Source organism: Castanea sativa, chromosome 10 (genome assembly GCF_040712315.1).
Source record: "Castanea sativa cultivar Marrone di Chiusa Pesio chromosome 10, ASM4071231v1".
In the NCBI taxonomy this organism is placed as follows: Eukaryota; Viridiplantae; Streptophyta; class Magnoliopsida; order Fagales; family Fagaceae; genus Castanea; species Castanea sativa.
In genome coordinates, this window is record NC_134022.1 from 29854877 (window position 1) to 29870720 (window position 15844).

Genomic DNA, 15844 nt, shown 5'->3' on the forward strand with positions numbered 1-15844 from the left:
AATACATTTATATTAAAAAAAGAATTTATAAAATTGTACATAGATAACTAAACGAACAGAAAAAAAAATATATATATGTTCACAATATTTTCACTATATTTTTACAACAAATCTTTAGTGACAGGTTGTTATTAGTTGTTATTGTTAGGGTAAAAAAGTAATTTTAGTATATTAAGTTCAATTATGAACTAATAATAATTAACAATTTATAATTTATTATAAAAATGTTGTGGACTTAATTAAAAAAAAAAGAAAAAAAAAAAGAAAGAGGTTAATTTGAAGTTTAAACAAAATGGCCTCCACAATTCAATTCTATTATATAAAAGTACAAGCCTAGTTCTGACAAGCAAGCCCCTATAGCTCAGTGGTAGAGCGTCAGTCTTGTAAACTGAAGGTCCGTAGTTCGATCCTGCGTGGGGGCAATTAATTTCTTACACGTGGAATATAAGGATCTTTTTTGTACTGTTTTTACTCGTGCATCCACTGTAAGTGCAAGTAAGAAAAAAGGACATTTTGATTGACATTATCACCGTACAAACAAAATGATTTTCACCTAGTCACATCACACGGTTAAACACTGTAAAGGTACAATTATTACTACAACAGAGAGAGAGAGAGGGACCCACATTTTGGGAAATCATCACAAAAGAAGGTAGAATTGTCAACTGACCGACACCTCTCACATCAACATCAAGCCATCAGAGAAAGAAAAGTAAACGCCTTTCGGCCACGTTAACAAAAGCGGATCCCACCACCAGTTTCGTTTTGATTTACGTGGCATGTTTCTATTGGTGAGAAAAGACCAGTCCTGAGAATCAGACTGGTTGAGGTTCACAAATCAAAAAGTACTTTTTAGTTACAAGAATGGAAATGCATCGTTTTTCAGATGGGACCAACCAACATTTGCACGTGGACCCCACTTTTTTGTTGCTGTTGTTTTTAAGAGATAGGGAGGGGTTGGTAGGGGGTATTTAAATAACCATTTTTATTATTTAAATAATATTTTTTACTTACGTATATTTTTACAATACTTAAACAATGTTCTTAGAATAATATTACCAAAAGGGTTCTAATTTTTCAGACCATATTAATAAATGATGTTAGGCTAACCACAACTCATTATATTTGATTTTTTTTTTTTTGACAGTTTATCTACAAAATTTCTTATAGTCTTAGGTTACAACCTTATTTAATATTTTTTTTATTGAAGGTGAATTTTAACAAATCTACTATTAGATTACATTTTCTACTTATATTCTCCATGTTTGCAAAATTTCTAGAAGATTAAAGATCAATAACTATGTTATCAATAACTATGTTATTAATAAATTGTTTAAATTACAAGTTTTTATAGTTTAAAATTATGCATAAATATAAGTTTATAGATCATATAGTAAATAATATTTGATTAACCCAAAATTTAATGTGTATTAAGAGCGTAAAAAACACGCAGCAATTCAACGATTAGATTTTCAAAATATATAGTTACCTTAAGCTACAACCAATTTTATAGCTAAATATTGTCATTTTTTTTTTTTTGTCATGCGTGTCACTCAAATTCAAATTAACCCACTTCTAGGCTTTATTACTCTTATTTATTTATTCTATGTCCTTGGGAATCATTTAAATACTAATTAAACCCACCTCTAGTCTACACTACTAAACTATAATAGTACTCCATTAAACAACTGTTAATTACACTAATTATCCTGAATAGGATACTGCAGCTGTGCAACATGACACTTTCTGCAGATTTCACGAGCCATGCATGTGAACTGACTAGTGACCAATTGTTCAGTGATTGTAGATTACTGCAGTACCAATGGAGAGGATATGATAACTGATGAGGCTGTCCAAAAGCTCCTTTTAAAACTGGCATTGGTTTTTAAAGGCTGGTACAGTGTTTTGTTTATGCATAAATGTTGCTGGTGAAGGTCTGTTGTGTGTTTAATGGTTGATTACAGTTATGTTTTGCTTTTAGACTGCAATAATAATCATGCCTACAGGTTTTTAGGTAAGAAATGAATGAAAAAGTTCGCGAAATGCATGCAATCATATTGTTGAAAAATGAAGATAAAATGGTCAGTATGAATATAATAGGGAGAAATGTCATGTTAACAACATTTTTACAACAAATTTTAAGTGGCAGGTCGTTACTAGATGTTATTGGTAAGCAAAATAGTAATTTTATTAGTAAATTTAAATTAGAACCAATAATGATTTACCACATAGAATTTGTTGTAAAAGTATTACTAATGTATCACTTATTATATAAAAATTGGTAGGATAGTAAAAGGACCCAGAAGTCGAAGTAAAAATGACAAAAGTACATGTCCACTTTTTTAGGGACAGGAGCAAACAACATTTCCAATAAACCAAAATGGCCTTCAGATGTGTCTGGTTAATTTTATAACTGCAAAATTTTACCATTGAGCCCAAGGAGAACAGAAATTCTGACACTAATTCCCCCTGCTGTATACTTGTTCCTTCTATTGTACCCTATTACGCCATGTTTAGAAATCGCCTGTAAATGAGATCATTCCTACACTTGCCAAAGAAACAAACAAAGAAGAAAAAAGAGAGAGCATTCCCACATGAAAGAAATTTGCCAATAGCAGGAATATCATTGAAAAAAGCGGAACTTTGCAGATTTAAGAAAAACGACTAAACTATTGTGCAGATGCAATAAGTGTTAACAATATTGTTTGGTTGCATATAAAATTGTTACTATTATCAATAAGTCTCACATACCATACAGATGCAATAGGTGTTAGCAAGACTGCTTGCTCGCACGCGAATGAGATATAGCTTAACTGGCACTTCCTCTTCCCACAATATTGGGATGGAGGGTGAGTTCCTGGATTCAAGATCCATTGGGTGTGTGTAACTTAAAAAATAAGAATAATAAATAAAATAAAAAAGCCTTGGTTGCACTGCAGCCAACTCAATAAAACCTTCATGTATGCAAGACTCTTTTTTTTTGGCACAATCTGGGAAGAGCCATATTGTTCGAATAACCTGAAGATTTGAATTCAGATCAACTTTCCTGCACTCGACAATACCTGCTGGTTGTCATCTATACAGAGGTAAGGCATTACCCCTTCCCACAAAGGTTCTGGACCTCAACCATGATTTATAAATATTCCCAAAAATGAAACAACACCAATCCTGCTTTTGGCATAATCCATCATTCAAAAACACTAGAAATGATGGTTCTGCAATCAAAATTTCAGATACCAAATTTAGGCACCAATACATATCTCTAGCATATGTTAATATGCTAACTACCTTGAACATGAGTATTATCAATGTAAGTTATATGCATGCTTGTATTACACGTGATTGATAGTGATTTCAGCATGACATCAATGGTCAGGCTATAGTAGAGAAGATGTTGAATTGAACAAGATATTTGGGTACGAGAGCATGGAGCTATAACTGAGTACTTTTCAAGGTAAATTCAAACTAAGATTAACAAAACAGGAGTAGAAATTCTCCAATGTCTTCTTCAGTAGCCTAACAGCACATATTTAATTAGAATAATTTAGATCACCAATTATAATTTCCTTTTAAAACTGCAGACCAACTTCAGTTATAAAATTTACTTCTCAAACCAAATCCACATGTCAAGCAATCACAAAATCATGTAGATTACAGAGAACGCTTTCTTGCATGTTTAGATGAATAGCAATGGCAAAAACCAAAAACAAAGACAAAAAATGAAGAAAGGCCTCCAACAATTACCATCTTTAAGCTATATTGCACTACAAGGACAATATTAACTGAAGTATCAATTTTGGGGACGTAGGGGATTCAGACAAGAACTATCCACAGATTCTTTAGCAAGCCACTAGATTTACATAATTATTTAAATACCAAATTGAAGACCACCTCAGTTTTTGCCACTTTAAGGAATTTTTATTTCCTTATTAGCACCTAAAGAGGATATTAATCACAAAAAAATTATCTATGTAGAACTGCCCAAGCATCTAGAAGAATCTGAAAGTCTCATGACAGGTCACAGGGAATGTAACTCGAAAAACATTAGGTCCCAGTTACACAAGAAGTTAACAATGTAAAAAGAGATAGACATGCCCATTTGCTAACACATTTTCAGACCGTACCTTTTCAAATGTACAGTTTTTTTAAAATTCAATTTTTTTCTAGGTATAGCTTGTACAGACAATCTCATTTTCAAAAGACTGAAATATAAGCTTTAACAAAGGGGCACGTCATAAGGAAATACTACCTAAAGCCTAGTGAGCCAGCTATTGATTTGGTGATATAGGAAGTGGTACCCTGTGGAGAGGTCAAGAGTTACAGTACTCATCAGGGCAGTACTTGCAAGGACGAGGCAGGCACTCCATAGAAGCTCTTTGGAAGGGGTAGGGTTGCAATCTTCTATCATTTAACCTAAAGGTGGAAAGAACCACTTAGCAAAGATTGCTTCTCTCTTACCATAACTATTCACAGTTTCCTAGTGACATACCATGCTCCTAGTCTCTAATAAAATATTCTACCCCTCAAAACTTAGTACTTCCATATCAGGTGAGTATTGGAAAAGGCTGTTGGATGAACCAGCTATTTAACAAATATGATGGCCTTATGAAAATATGTTTAAGTTCACATTACTAAAAGACGGTTGAAAGTTTACAAAATAAGCTTGCTAAGCAAGCTTAGAGCAAGTCTCCAAATAAAGTTAAGCACACCTAGATATGTCACTTGCATTGCATTGGGCACTTCAGGTACAATATATGGCAAAGAAGAAGGTATCAAAAGAAAAATCAAGAAAATTGAGGATTTACACCAAAAAAAAAAGAGTAGAAAGATTTCCAGAACTGAACCTGGTTAGTTAACATTGCCAATCTTTCTAATTTGGCTCTTTCAGCAAACTTATGATTTCCGATACGGATCTGGGTCAATCACTAGCCAAAATTTTATCAGAATAATATAATCTGTAAAAAATTAACTGGCATGAAAGTAATTTCATTCATCATTCCCATCTGAGAGAATCTAATAAGGATGAATGCAATGGTTCCTGTGGTTAAATTTCTACACCATTAAATATGGACCAAGCAGAACATATACAAAATTTTCCCTAGAAAAACAACAGTTTCCCCATTCTTTGTCCAACTGACTAGTATTGATTTTCTTGAGGTTGTGATTGCTTTCACATTGTCAAAAAAATAACTGTTATTAAACAAATATATCTTCTTTTTTTCCCAAAACTCCTGGAATAAGAAATGAAGTTTCATATCTTACTTGAACAAGAAAATCAGCATACGCAATCAATTGCAAACTAAAACATAAATTCCTAAAGGTAAAGTACAGAAGCCAACATGGGTGTTATTGATGGCTAGAAATTCTTATCAAATATATGATTTAATTGAACACCACCAGTTAACAGTTCTTGTGTAGAAAAGAACTTACGACGTTGTTGATAGGAACTACATTAAATAAAATGAGTATTAGATAATGAAGAGACTACACTGTTATGACAAGGTCAAGATTTCAGCATCAGTATAAATGTATAATAGCCTATTAAAAGTTGCAACAAAAATGAAAGCTTTGATATTAGATAGATGCAACCATTTAGCTACCACAGTTTTCAACCAGATAACTCTTGCAATTAGAGATCAAATAGATGGTCTCAGGGTATGCCACATGCTAAACAACCAAGTTGGTCTCCATCTACCATTAGAACCATAATCGTGAAATTAAATACCCAACCAACAACAGGTAGCAGCTATAAGATCATAACCGAAGTGTCCGTATATAGTAAGCGTCTGAAAATGACAGTAAAGATTAGGCCAATAAATGTAATTCACATTAATGTAACAAAAAGAGAATTTTTTTAGAAATTTAAGGGCATCTAATTGAGAGTTAAAATGGTATAAAAAAATTCCTCTTAAAAGTATACAGCAGTTTTTTTGGCGACCTTTGTATAATTCTAGAGTAAACTTTTTGCTTACAAGAAATATAGAAATCTATGGTGAAGTATGAATCTGAACATTTGCAAGAAGCCTGGTGAGTTTGCTCAGAGTTTCACGAGCAGAGATTGTATCTGGATGATCTTCACCACAAATTGAAGTTCTAATAAAAACTGCCTTCCTAATTAGATCATCTCCTATGTCAAATTGTCCCCCTCTTAGCATTAGTTTAGCCCTAGTTTCTAGCACAGTGGCTCTGCATAGAGCCAGTTCCTGCCAAAGGTAAGGATTCAACTGGGCATTAGTCTGGATGGGCCTCCAACAAAGGGATTTGTCCAACCACTTCTCAACTGGGATAACAAATGCTTGGTCCGCAGCTTCCAAAGCATTGGTACATAACCGCAGAAGTTCTAGAGCAGCACTGCACCGAGAGAAGGTAATGAATGTCTGGATGGCAAGAGGCAAAACCACTTCTTTGACAAGGTATAGCAAATCTGAAACTTTGAGCTCAACAACTACTGAGTCATGACCAAATCCAAATAGCAAGAAAAACGCAGCCCAGATATGTTCAGAGTGCTGAGATATTGACCCACGACTGATTACAGCTTGAACCATGGCTTGTGCAGCTCCATTCACTCCTCTTTTGCGGGCATAAAGCTTGACGAGCTCGTTAATATGGACATAGCCTGGCTTTGTACTGTTTCTTGCAATATTAAACCTTAACAACATGGAAGATGCCTCTGCTTCTGATCTCTTGTTGTATGATGAAGTACAACCACAAGTTAAGGACTGCAATAATTTTCTCCATAAACGGGTTCTTTGATGCTTTTCCGGTATCTTGTGAGCAGCTAGGGCTAATAGGGAAACTGGAATTGCAGCCGGTGCAAACCAACCACTTGCCTGTACCATTCTGGTTGTCAAGCTCCTTGGCCCATCAGCATGATCAAATATTGAGAAGCATACCTCAAATAGTTGAAGAAGGAAGGTGTTTCTTCTCAACAATTGAGCTTCCCTACCACTCCATGACAAGTCCTTCAAGGGCATTCTATTAGTGGTATCCAACAGCCTACTTGGAGTTATAGGTAGCTCAGACAGTATTGCACCTGTAACTGCAAGCCCCAAAGTTAACCTTCCAACTTTCTCCTCTATAGCCCTAAGGGCATCAAGTTCTGCAATTGAGAAGTCTGTGACACTTCCCTGCATTAAACTCATGGCCTCAATGCCAGATAAGTATGAGAGTTTCAAAGGTTCCAAGTTCATCACGCGAGGAAGACGCGTGGATATTAATATGTGGGACTCTCCGCCAAAACGGGGAAGAAGATCCATCACAAGTTTGTGATCCCACCAATCCTTTTCACTCTCTAAGTTATCAATCACCACCAAAAATGGTATGCTTCGCATAAGCTCTTTGCGGACTCTAAAAATGGCTGCCTCTTCCTGCTCTTCAAAGCTTTTTATTCTGTTTTTATCTAAGCAATTTTCAATCCCCACATCAACTTCTAAAAATGACCAGAGGTTCAGATAATTCTGTCTAATATACCTGCTTTCTCCACCTATCCATAAAACCATTTTGTACCTCTGTTGATATCTGTAAGCAAATTCCAGAAGAAGTTCTGTCTTGCCAATTCCTGAGTCCCCTGATATGCAAGCAATTCCCTTCCCATACAAAATCTTCATTGATCTTTTTCTCCTTGCATACCTTCCACCACCTTTTGACCTCTGTTGGTGTTGCCTTTGAGGAAAACCAGTACCTTGCATCTCAATCTCTTTTTCTGACTCCTTCCACACAACTGGTTCTTTTCCCTTTCTGCTGCCACTCTCAAATTGTCGTTCCCTCCGTCTTTCTTCCAATGAATTGCTCTTATTCCACCCAATTGTCAAATTCTTTCGCCTGGGTCTAGCTTTAAGCTCAAAATAATCTCTTTCTGAATCTCCCGTAACATCACCAAAAAGTATAAATTCCAGCTCAGAAAGTTCTTTTTTCCGACCAACAAAATTCTCATTTCGAGGTAAAGGAAATTCCTCTTTTTCTACCTTTTCTCTCCACTTAGTCAATCGCTCTACAACACTTCTCCTTCCTAATCTTGTCGCTAGTAGTGTGACTGTCCTCAAAATGCAATCTCGCCAGTTACCATCCTGAGCTTCTAGTTTCCATTCATCAACCCGAGTAAGGCTATGAACAGCTTCTTTCCACTCTTTCTCCAAACCTCCATACAAAACCCATAACTCTCCCCCATGTTTTTCCCACAGCTCTCCTCTCTTCTCAATTATATCCCGGACAAGGCAATCGCCCGGACTCAAGTCAAAGAATATTGGGACCAAAATTTTTTTGCCCGAGAAAAACCGCAGCTCCTCAATGGTATATGGATTCCTGAAAGATTTTCTTGTCAGAATTACCACCCCAAAAGAAGAGACATCCATGGCCCTCTCAACAATTCCATGTTTGCGAGAGTTCCTACATCGAGCTCTGTCAGATACAAAGCAACTCATCCCTTGGACCTCCAGCTCTGCACGTAGCCAATTAGCAAACCTCAGCAGAGTAGGTTTATGTCCATGCAAACCTATGAAGACATCACAGCTCCTCATTCTGTTAGAGGAAAGCGAAATGGAACCGGGAGTATATGAGGATTGGTAGCTTCTCTCATGCATTCTCTGCTTCTCTCTGTGCCTTGAATAACCATTAGCATGGTCCTGGTTGTAACTAGATGGAGTGCTGTTGGAGATGCCAGTTAAGGAAGATATATGTTCAAACTTTTGGAAATTACCCGAATTACAGGCATCTTGGATCACTGACATGTCTGACAAGGTATTTCTGACATATGCATGAGATTCAGGTTCTGGATTTCCTGAACTGCAACTAGGAGGATCAATACTTGAACGAATGCCATCACATTGACTGTTGGACTGTTTGGATTCTGATAAATGACATGTTGGTGATCTAGGAGAGAAGAAGGGTGACTGATTCGCTGAAAAGAATACCGAAGATGATGATGACAGATTCCTTGAAGTCGTGACTGGTAAAGACCCAAACCTGGAGCTATCTTCTCCGAGTTCCATATTTACAAACTTTTTTGCCATCCGAAGATATCAAATCCTGTGCATGCGCTGCAGTTATGAGGAGCCTCTCTGAAATTTTAAAAAAAAAAAAAAAAAGTGTATGGCTTTAGTCCGTCAGGGATCTTCCCAATATGGTACAAAGAACTAAAAAATGCAAGTAAAGTGGAATACTCTTTCCATGATTATTATTTTAAATGGCTTCGAAGCTGACATTGCCATCCTAGCAAGTAATTGCATAACAACAATGGAAGAAAACAGCGTTTTGATATCTCTCAACATGGAAAAAAGTGAAAAAAATTTAAACACCAATGCTACAAACAAGTATGAGCAGAAGTAGGCAGCCACAACGTTTACTAATATGGTTATCTTCAAAGTAAGGAATCTTTTCAGACCCTAGTAATTACTTGGATAATAACAATGGTGCCAAACAGTGTACATCTCTCAGCAAGGAAAAACATGAAAATTTAAATCCCACATGCTATAAACAACTAAACAAGTAAGAGGGAAAGTAGGCAGCCTCTGAACGTACTAATATGGTCAACTCTATGAATAGTTTCTCAATGGACAATTCTCCACAGGTACAAGAGGACAAAATGAGGGTAAGAAAATACCTTTAACATATTCATGCTTCTATGATCCATATACCTAATTTAAACTAACTATACATCTGTAAATAAAATAGACTCACTTCCTAGAATTGAAGAAAAAAACTGTAAGGCCATCAGTAGGGCATTAAGTCATGATCTTTAGGGCATTGTAGATCTAATGGAACTCTTAAATGTACAAATAGCTTTAAACAAAAAGACCCACTTCTAGATTGAACAGAATATGATAACACCATTACAGAATAGAATAACACTTCCATAATAATTCAGATCTAAATACTTACTAGGCTTCAAATCACAAACAGAGTCTCAGTAGATTCCATCCTTGGGCTTCAAAAATCAAATAACCCAGTTCTTTAAATTGAATGAGAATCCTAAAAGGGTTCTTTTTTCAAGTAACCCAAATCTCTGAACGCTCTCTGCAATCAATAGAATGAACTTAACCAACCTGCAAAGACAGGAACTAGCTTTATCACAACACATAATTACCACCAAAAAAAAGAAAACACATAAAGGGGGGATATTAGTATATTAGAGTATTGCTTTAAGCCAAAGGTCGTAACTTTTCAATCAGACAGAAAGTTTTGACAATGAGAGAGACATTGATGTGAAAAGGGATGCAAAAACTAATAATAATAATAATAATAATAATAAAATCAGGTTTTTACCATGTTCAGATAGATTTGAGAGAGACCATATTGAGAAAATGATAGAAAACGAAATATTTGGTTGAAAAAAAAAATATATAGCAAAATTGGCTCACCACCGCTCACTATTCACTAGCCACTAGACAACTAGACTTAGTCTAGTCTATGGAGTATCACTTCTTGCTCCTCCATTCAAGATCTATGAACTCTTTCTGTGTCTTCAACTCTGTTGCTGGCTGAGGAGGAAGGGATTTCAAGGACATTGCTGTGAGGAGATCACTGTTGCCAGTTGGGGAGGGAAGTGAGGAGTGTTTGTGTTGTGTTGTGTTGTGTTGTGCAGTGCTTCTTTGTTGGGGGAAGTATGGTATGGTATCAGTATGGTTAGGCTCAGTTGGGTCCACAACCATTTATAGCACTGTACAACTGTGAAAGTGCAGAAAATCCACTGTGTTTGCGGCATTTGGATTCACATTTTTGAATCCCCTTTTGATTTTTTTAGTCACTGTTGTATCTATGGGTGGTTTTACTTGAAAAGCTTGTCCTTTTCTTTTAGTAAAAAGCCTTGCAAATTGAGAAAAAAGCTAGGAATTTTTTTTTGGACGCTCTCAAAATTTTCCCACTTCTTTTTAACAATACTTTCAATAAATAAGTACTACGTAACCATCAAAACATGTTTGTGCGGCGCGCACATATATATATAATCTTTTTCATAATTGTCAATGTAGTAAAATGTGATCGGTGTTAATAAAAAACGATATATATATAAAAGAAGTAAAGTGAAAATTAATTTAGCTCCAATCCACATGACATAACACATCCTCATCCGCTTTGAAAAAAATAATGGAAAAAAAAAATCCTAAATTACTCTTTTTTTTTACAACATATTTTACCAAGAAAGTGGTTTGCATTGGCATCGGAATATGACTATATGGTAATTTTCTTTTATAATTATTTTTAATAAATATAATTATTACAAGTAAGGGAGGAGGATTCAACCTATTCATTTGGAAGTTCTTCTTAGATACAAGCCTTAGTTTTCCTCATCATAAGGGAGACTAGGCTATTATTAGTCACTGTTTAATACTAAACCATAAGCTCATGAGTGATTCAATGATTTTATTAGGTTTTAATAAATTCTATCATTTATCTTAATTGCATTTATTATTTTGTCCTAAATTTTTTTTTTAATTATTTTGTTTCGACCTTCTTCCATTGTTTGTAACTTGGTAAATAAAGTATGCCCAATAGTGGGCTCAATCCATCCTATTGCCAAAGAGTTGCATATCTTGACTTCATATTCTCTGGTTGTCTATATAAAGTGGCCAAGAGCTCATTGCAAGTGATAGACTTTTTTTTTTTTTTTTTTTTAACTTGTAGAGAATAACAGATGGAGAAATATTTCTTTTCTTTTGTCATCATTTTCATCAAAACATTTAAATTGTGGATGTTGTGTGTTTTGTTCTGGTACTAAACACCGCCGTTGAGTCTCATTAATACAAATCCCGGAAAACTATGATTTTACAATAGTTTGTTTTACTAGTATGCATAGGTGGAATTAATGGGGATAATAATGTTAAATAATGCCAAATTTAATAGGAAAGTGGCGTTGATTGGAAGAATTATTAAAATTTGACATTATATACATTATATGTGATATATGATGTCAAAGAGTTATTAAAATGCAATCTAGGCTAATGGAAAAGTGGGCAATATGAGAGTGACAAATGGTACATGCTTTTTAAATTTATATGAGAGTATTCTTGATGCAATAATGAGGGCAGTTCTAGGTATAGATTTAATAGAATCAAAGTTACCATCATCAGATACTGCAAATTGTTCAAAAGCATATCCTTCAATGTTATGTGCTTAGCCCTAAGTGCTTGGCTTAATTAGGCACTCATGACTTAGAACTTCAAGGAGGATACAAAGAATATCCTACTGTTTTGATGACAATTATTGATAGATTGGTTCAGAGGCTCCTTGTTTAAATTTTCCACAACTTTTTCCTAGAATAACAAATAATATATTGCTTGGTGGATTAAATACACTCAATAAAGTCTTACAAATTTTTTTTTTTTTAGGAACCAATAAAGTGCAACTTAAATCCAAACATCAAATGTTGATTCCTAGAGCTTAAGTATGATATTCCTAAAATTCATTAAGGAACAATGAATAATGTGACTTTTTACTTAAGGCTCGTTTGATAATATTGTTCTAGTAATGTTGTTTGAATTTTTTAGAAATACATATAGATAAAAAGTGTATAAAAATATGTATAATGTAATTTAAACACTAAAAATCTTTGTTTAAACAACAATAACGAACACCCTTAATCTCCTAAATACAATAAAAAATCCAAAACCAATGTTTTTTTTTTTTTTTTTTTTTGGGCTAAAAAATAATCAAATATTTGGAATATGACTTGGATATATCCCCTATGCACAACTACTTTCTTATGGCAGGCAGGCCTAGGCAAATACAAGTTTCAAGGTGATCAGAAAAGCATCACTGATAAAAGTACAAGCCGTTGGTCTTTACTCTTGACTCTAGTGTGTGAATGAGTGAATCTTACACATAAGTTTTTGCCCTCCACTCCATAAAAATCATTGAAGTAATGAGATAACATCTCTTTCTACAAAAGGACTGTTCGGTTGACTTAAATCATTTTGGATTTTGGCTCTTTCAACATCAGTCCAAAACACTCTTTTGGTACGACTAGTGAGCACATGCTTCCATGTGAGACCACACACAAAAATAAAGGTCCTGATCTATTTTACGTTCATATTTCTGCTTGAGATCCATGGCCTAGATTGTGACACTTGTCTCCCTAGGAGAGAGAGAGAGATATCTTTGAGTTTGAAATTGAGTTGAATACAAAACTACAAAACCAGCAACTACCCCCTATTACATTGCCCCCACAATTTATAGACACAACATTGTGAAGCATAAACAAATATTAACTTTTCTAATGTTGCTAGCTGCTCAAAAAGGACAAAAAAGCTTTACATTACTGTCAAATTTTTGCTTATTCTCTCATTACTAGAAGCAGAAAACAGTGCTCAATATGAGCTTAGTTTGCAAAATTATGCAAATTGCAAATGATGATACAAAAACAAATTGCAACTCAAGTGGACCATAGGGGAATTCAAGTGTCACCTATCATCATACAAAACTTGTCCAATCAAAAAAAAATCTCCAATCCATAGACACTTGTCCACTTTAGGAAACATAGACAACTTATTTTGACTCTAATAAGAAAATAATGATGTCAAAATTAACCAATATTTGTATTCCATGTCGGGCTTCAAAGAAACAAGAAAAAAGATGTTAGTGTTCCTGATGTAAAATCAAGAACAACACTATGATCAGGCGGATCACATTTTATTAGAATTTTCAATTCTATATATTTTGCTAATAAGTAATAAGGCAACCCAAGTCTCCAAGCGTGCACTGGGAACCACCTGGAAAGTGTTTGTTCAAAGGTCACACTGATGCACAGTCTTCATTACTCATAATGAGGCCCATAATCAGGTTCCTTTTAGATTTTAAATTTAACATATTCTAGTTGGCTAGCTTATTAAACTAATTCATTTATTTAGGCATATAAATCTATTTCCATCTTCACCTTATTGGTTTTGATTTTAAATATTTTTTTTTTAAATACTAATGTTTAAACATTGCCTAGCACTAGCAGTTCCTTTTTAAGCATATTTTTCATGAAAGCCATATATTATAGCCAAAAAGAATAGAAAAAGACCTTGATGAACACTCAATTAAAAATGGCCGCTTCATGTAAAGAATACAGTTACCAAGACAATATTTTTTTTCTTCAATTGTGCTTGTATTTTAGTTGGACTTTTGACATGTGGACTTCATTTTTTTTAATTATGAAGTTGAACATGACAGTGCTTTGAATATTGTATTAAATTGGCTAAAGTAATGGTCTTATCTCTTTAGACAATATTTAATTCTAAAGACTCCTTTTTCCAAGACCAAAAAAAAAAAATTTAAATTAAAACTCCTTTAATTATATTTATGAAAAATCTATTAGTTTTCTAAGTATCACTTTTCTTTTTAGATACAATTGTATTTCTACATGGTATTTATTATTAGTATTATTTATAATTTAACAATTGATCGAGAGAAGATTTCAACTCAACATTTTCGTTTAAAACACGAAAAATAATAGTTTAAAAAACAAAATAAACTAATGAAAACAAATCAATCCAAGGAGAGAACATCAGCTTACAATTCTTATGATTTTGTCTAGTAGTCATAATAAGAACTTACCAAATGGTCCAAATCAAATAACCTTCTAGTTTAATTATGAAACGGGGTTGTCTTTTTAATTGATTTGGCAAGTCCTCATTGGGCAAGTTCTTCAACATTGTAAAGAATTGTATGTCATTAAATTTCAGTTTGTTACATTGAATGCACATCAAATTATTATATTTTATATATAAGCAACGAGCAGTGTCTTGATTTATGGACATTTAAATCCATTCAATGAGCCAACTTCAATATGAGATAGACACCAACTGTACAAACATTGCTATGTTTAAACTTGGGCTTTTCAAGAGCTAATACTATTTATGATTTAAACTCAATGTGTTGGTTTTTAAATTTAAAACTTAAATTACTATTGCCGAATCCCTGGCCTAAAGAGTTGACTAAATAATAATAATAATAAACACATTAAGAGCCAAACATGTAGCACATATTGGCTGGGTTTTCGAGCAAATGGCTCCACTCCAATCCAAATTACAGCATATTTTTAGTTAATTCATATTTTTCAGATGAGCTGTCAAAAGGACCATTAAACTATAAGATTTATTTAGTAGAACGAAAAAAGGAAAGGAAATTTTTCCATATCAGACGATTCAGACCATTGTAGAACTTCTGGATTCAAACAAGGAAAACTAGTGTAGCCGAATGATAAATACATATGTGTCTATATATATATATATGTGCAATTATGGCCAAACTATAAAACGCCCTCTGCGTTCCGGTTAGTGGCAAAATAGCACATGGAGTTTTAATTCTTCCTTTAACAAGGACCGATGTTTTTATATCTGCCAAATTATTCTTAACACTAACTCAGTTTTTGACTTGTGAGTCTTCCTAATGTGGTCATTTTATGATCATTTGAGTTTTTTGGTTCATAAGAACTAACAAAATTTAGTTCCAAATGTCAATTTGGTCAATATGAAAACCTTAAAAGAGTTATAACGAAAAATTGAAACCGCATATGGTGTTTTTGTAACTAACTTAAACCCTGGGGGTTGTTTTTGCATTTTGGCCTACAATTTAAACTAGAGAATGTTAGGAGTGGGTTTCTAGAGGTTTAAAGTTCATTTTAATGGTAACAACAAATCCTTAGTTCCAAATTTTTGGAGTCGGTTATAAATCTTCAACATATTAGTTATGGTTAGTCAATTTTATTATTTTTCTTAATTATATTTTATTTGAAGTCATATTCCATGTTACTTCCTTAATTGAAATGATCTTTTTTATTACTTCTACACGCGCGCGCGCGCACACACACACACATATATATATATATATTATTTTAAATAAGTTACATGATTTTGAAGAATATGACTTA

At 34.0% G+C, this 15844-nt stretch overlaps 1 protein-coding gene and 1 non-coding gene across 2 annotated transcripts; one reads left to right on the top strand and one right to left on the bottom strand.

Moving 5' to 3' along the window:
* The first annotated feature begins 350 nt into the window (after positions 1-350).
* On the top strand, positions 351-422 carry TRNAT-UGU (transfer RNA threonine (anticodon UGU)). Its single transcript has one exon. It is a non-coding gene; the product is annotated as a tRNA-Thr (tRNA).
* Positions 423-5871: 5449 nt separating this feature from the next.
* On the bottom strand, positions 5872-10565 carry LOC142612647 (uncharacterized). The gene is made up of 3 exons (XM_075784768.1): positions 10356-10565; positions 9877-10040; positions 5872-9056 (listed from the first exon to the last, which is right to left on the bottom strand). Exon 3 carries the CDS (start codon positions 9006-9008, stop codon positions 5988-5990), a length of 3021 nt encoding a protein of 1006 aa, XP_075640883.1. The 5' UTR covers positions 9009-9056; positions 9877-10040; positions 10356-10565; the 3' UTR covers positions 5872-5987.
* Positions 10566-15844: the final 5279 nt, after the last annotated feature.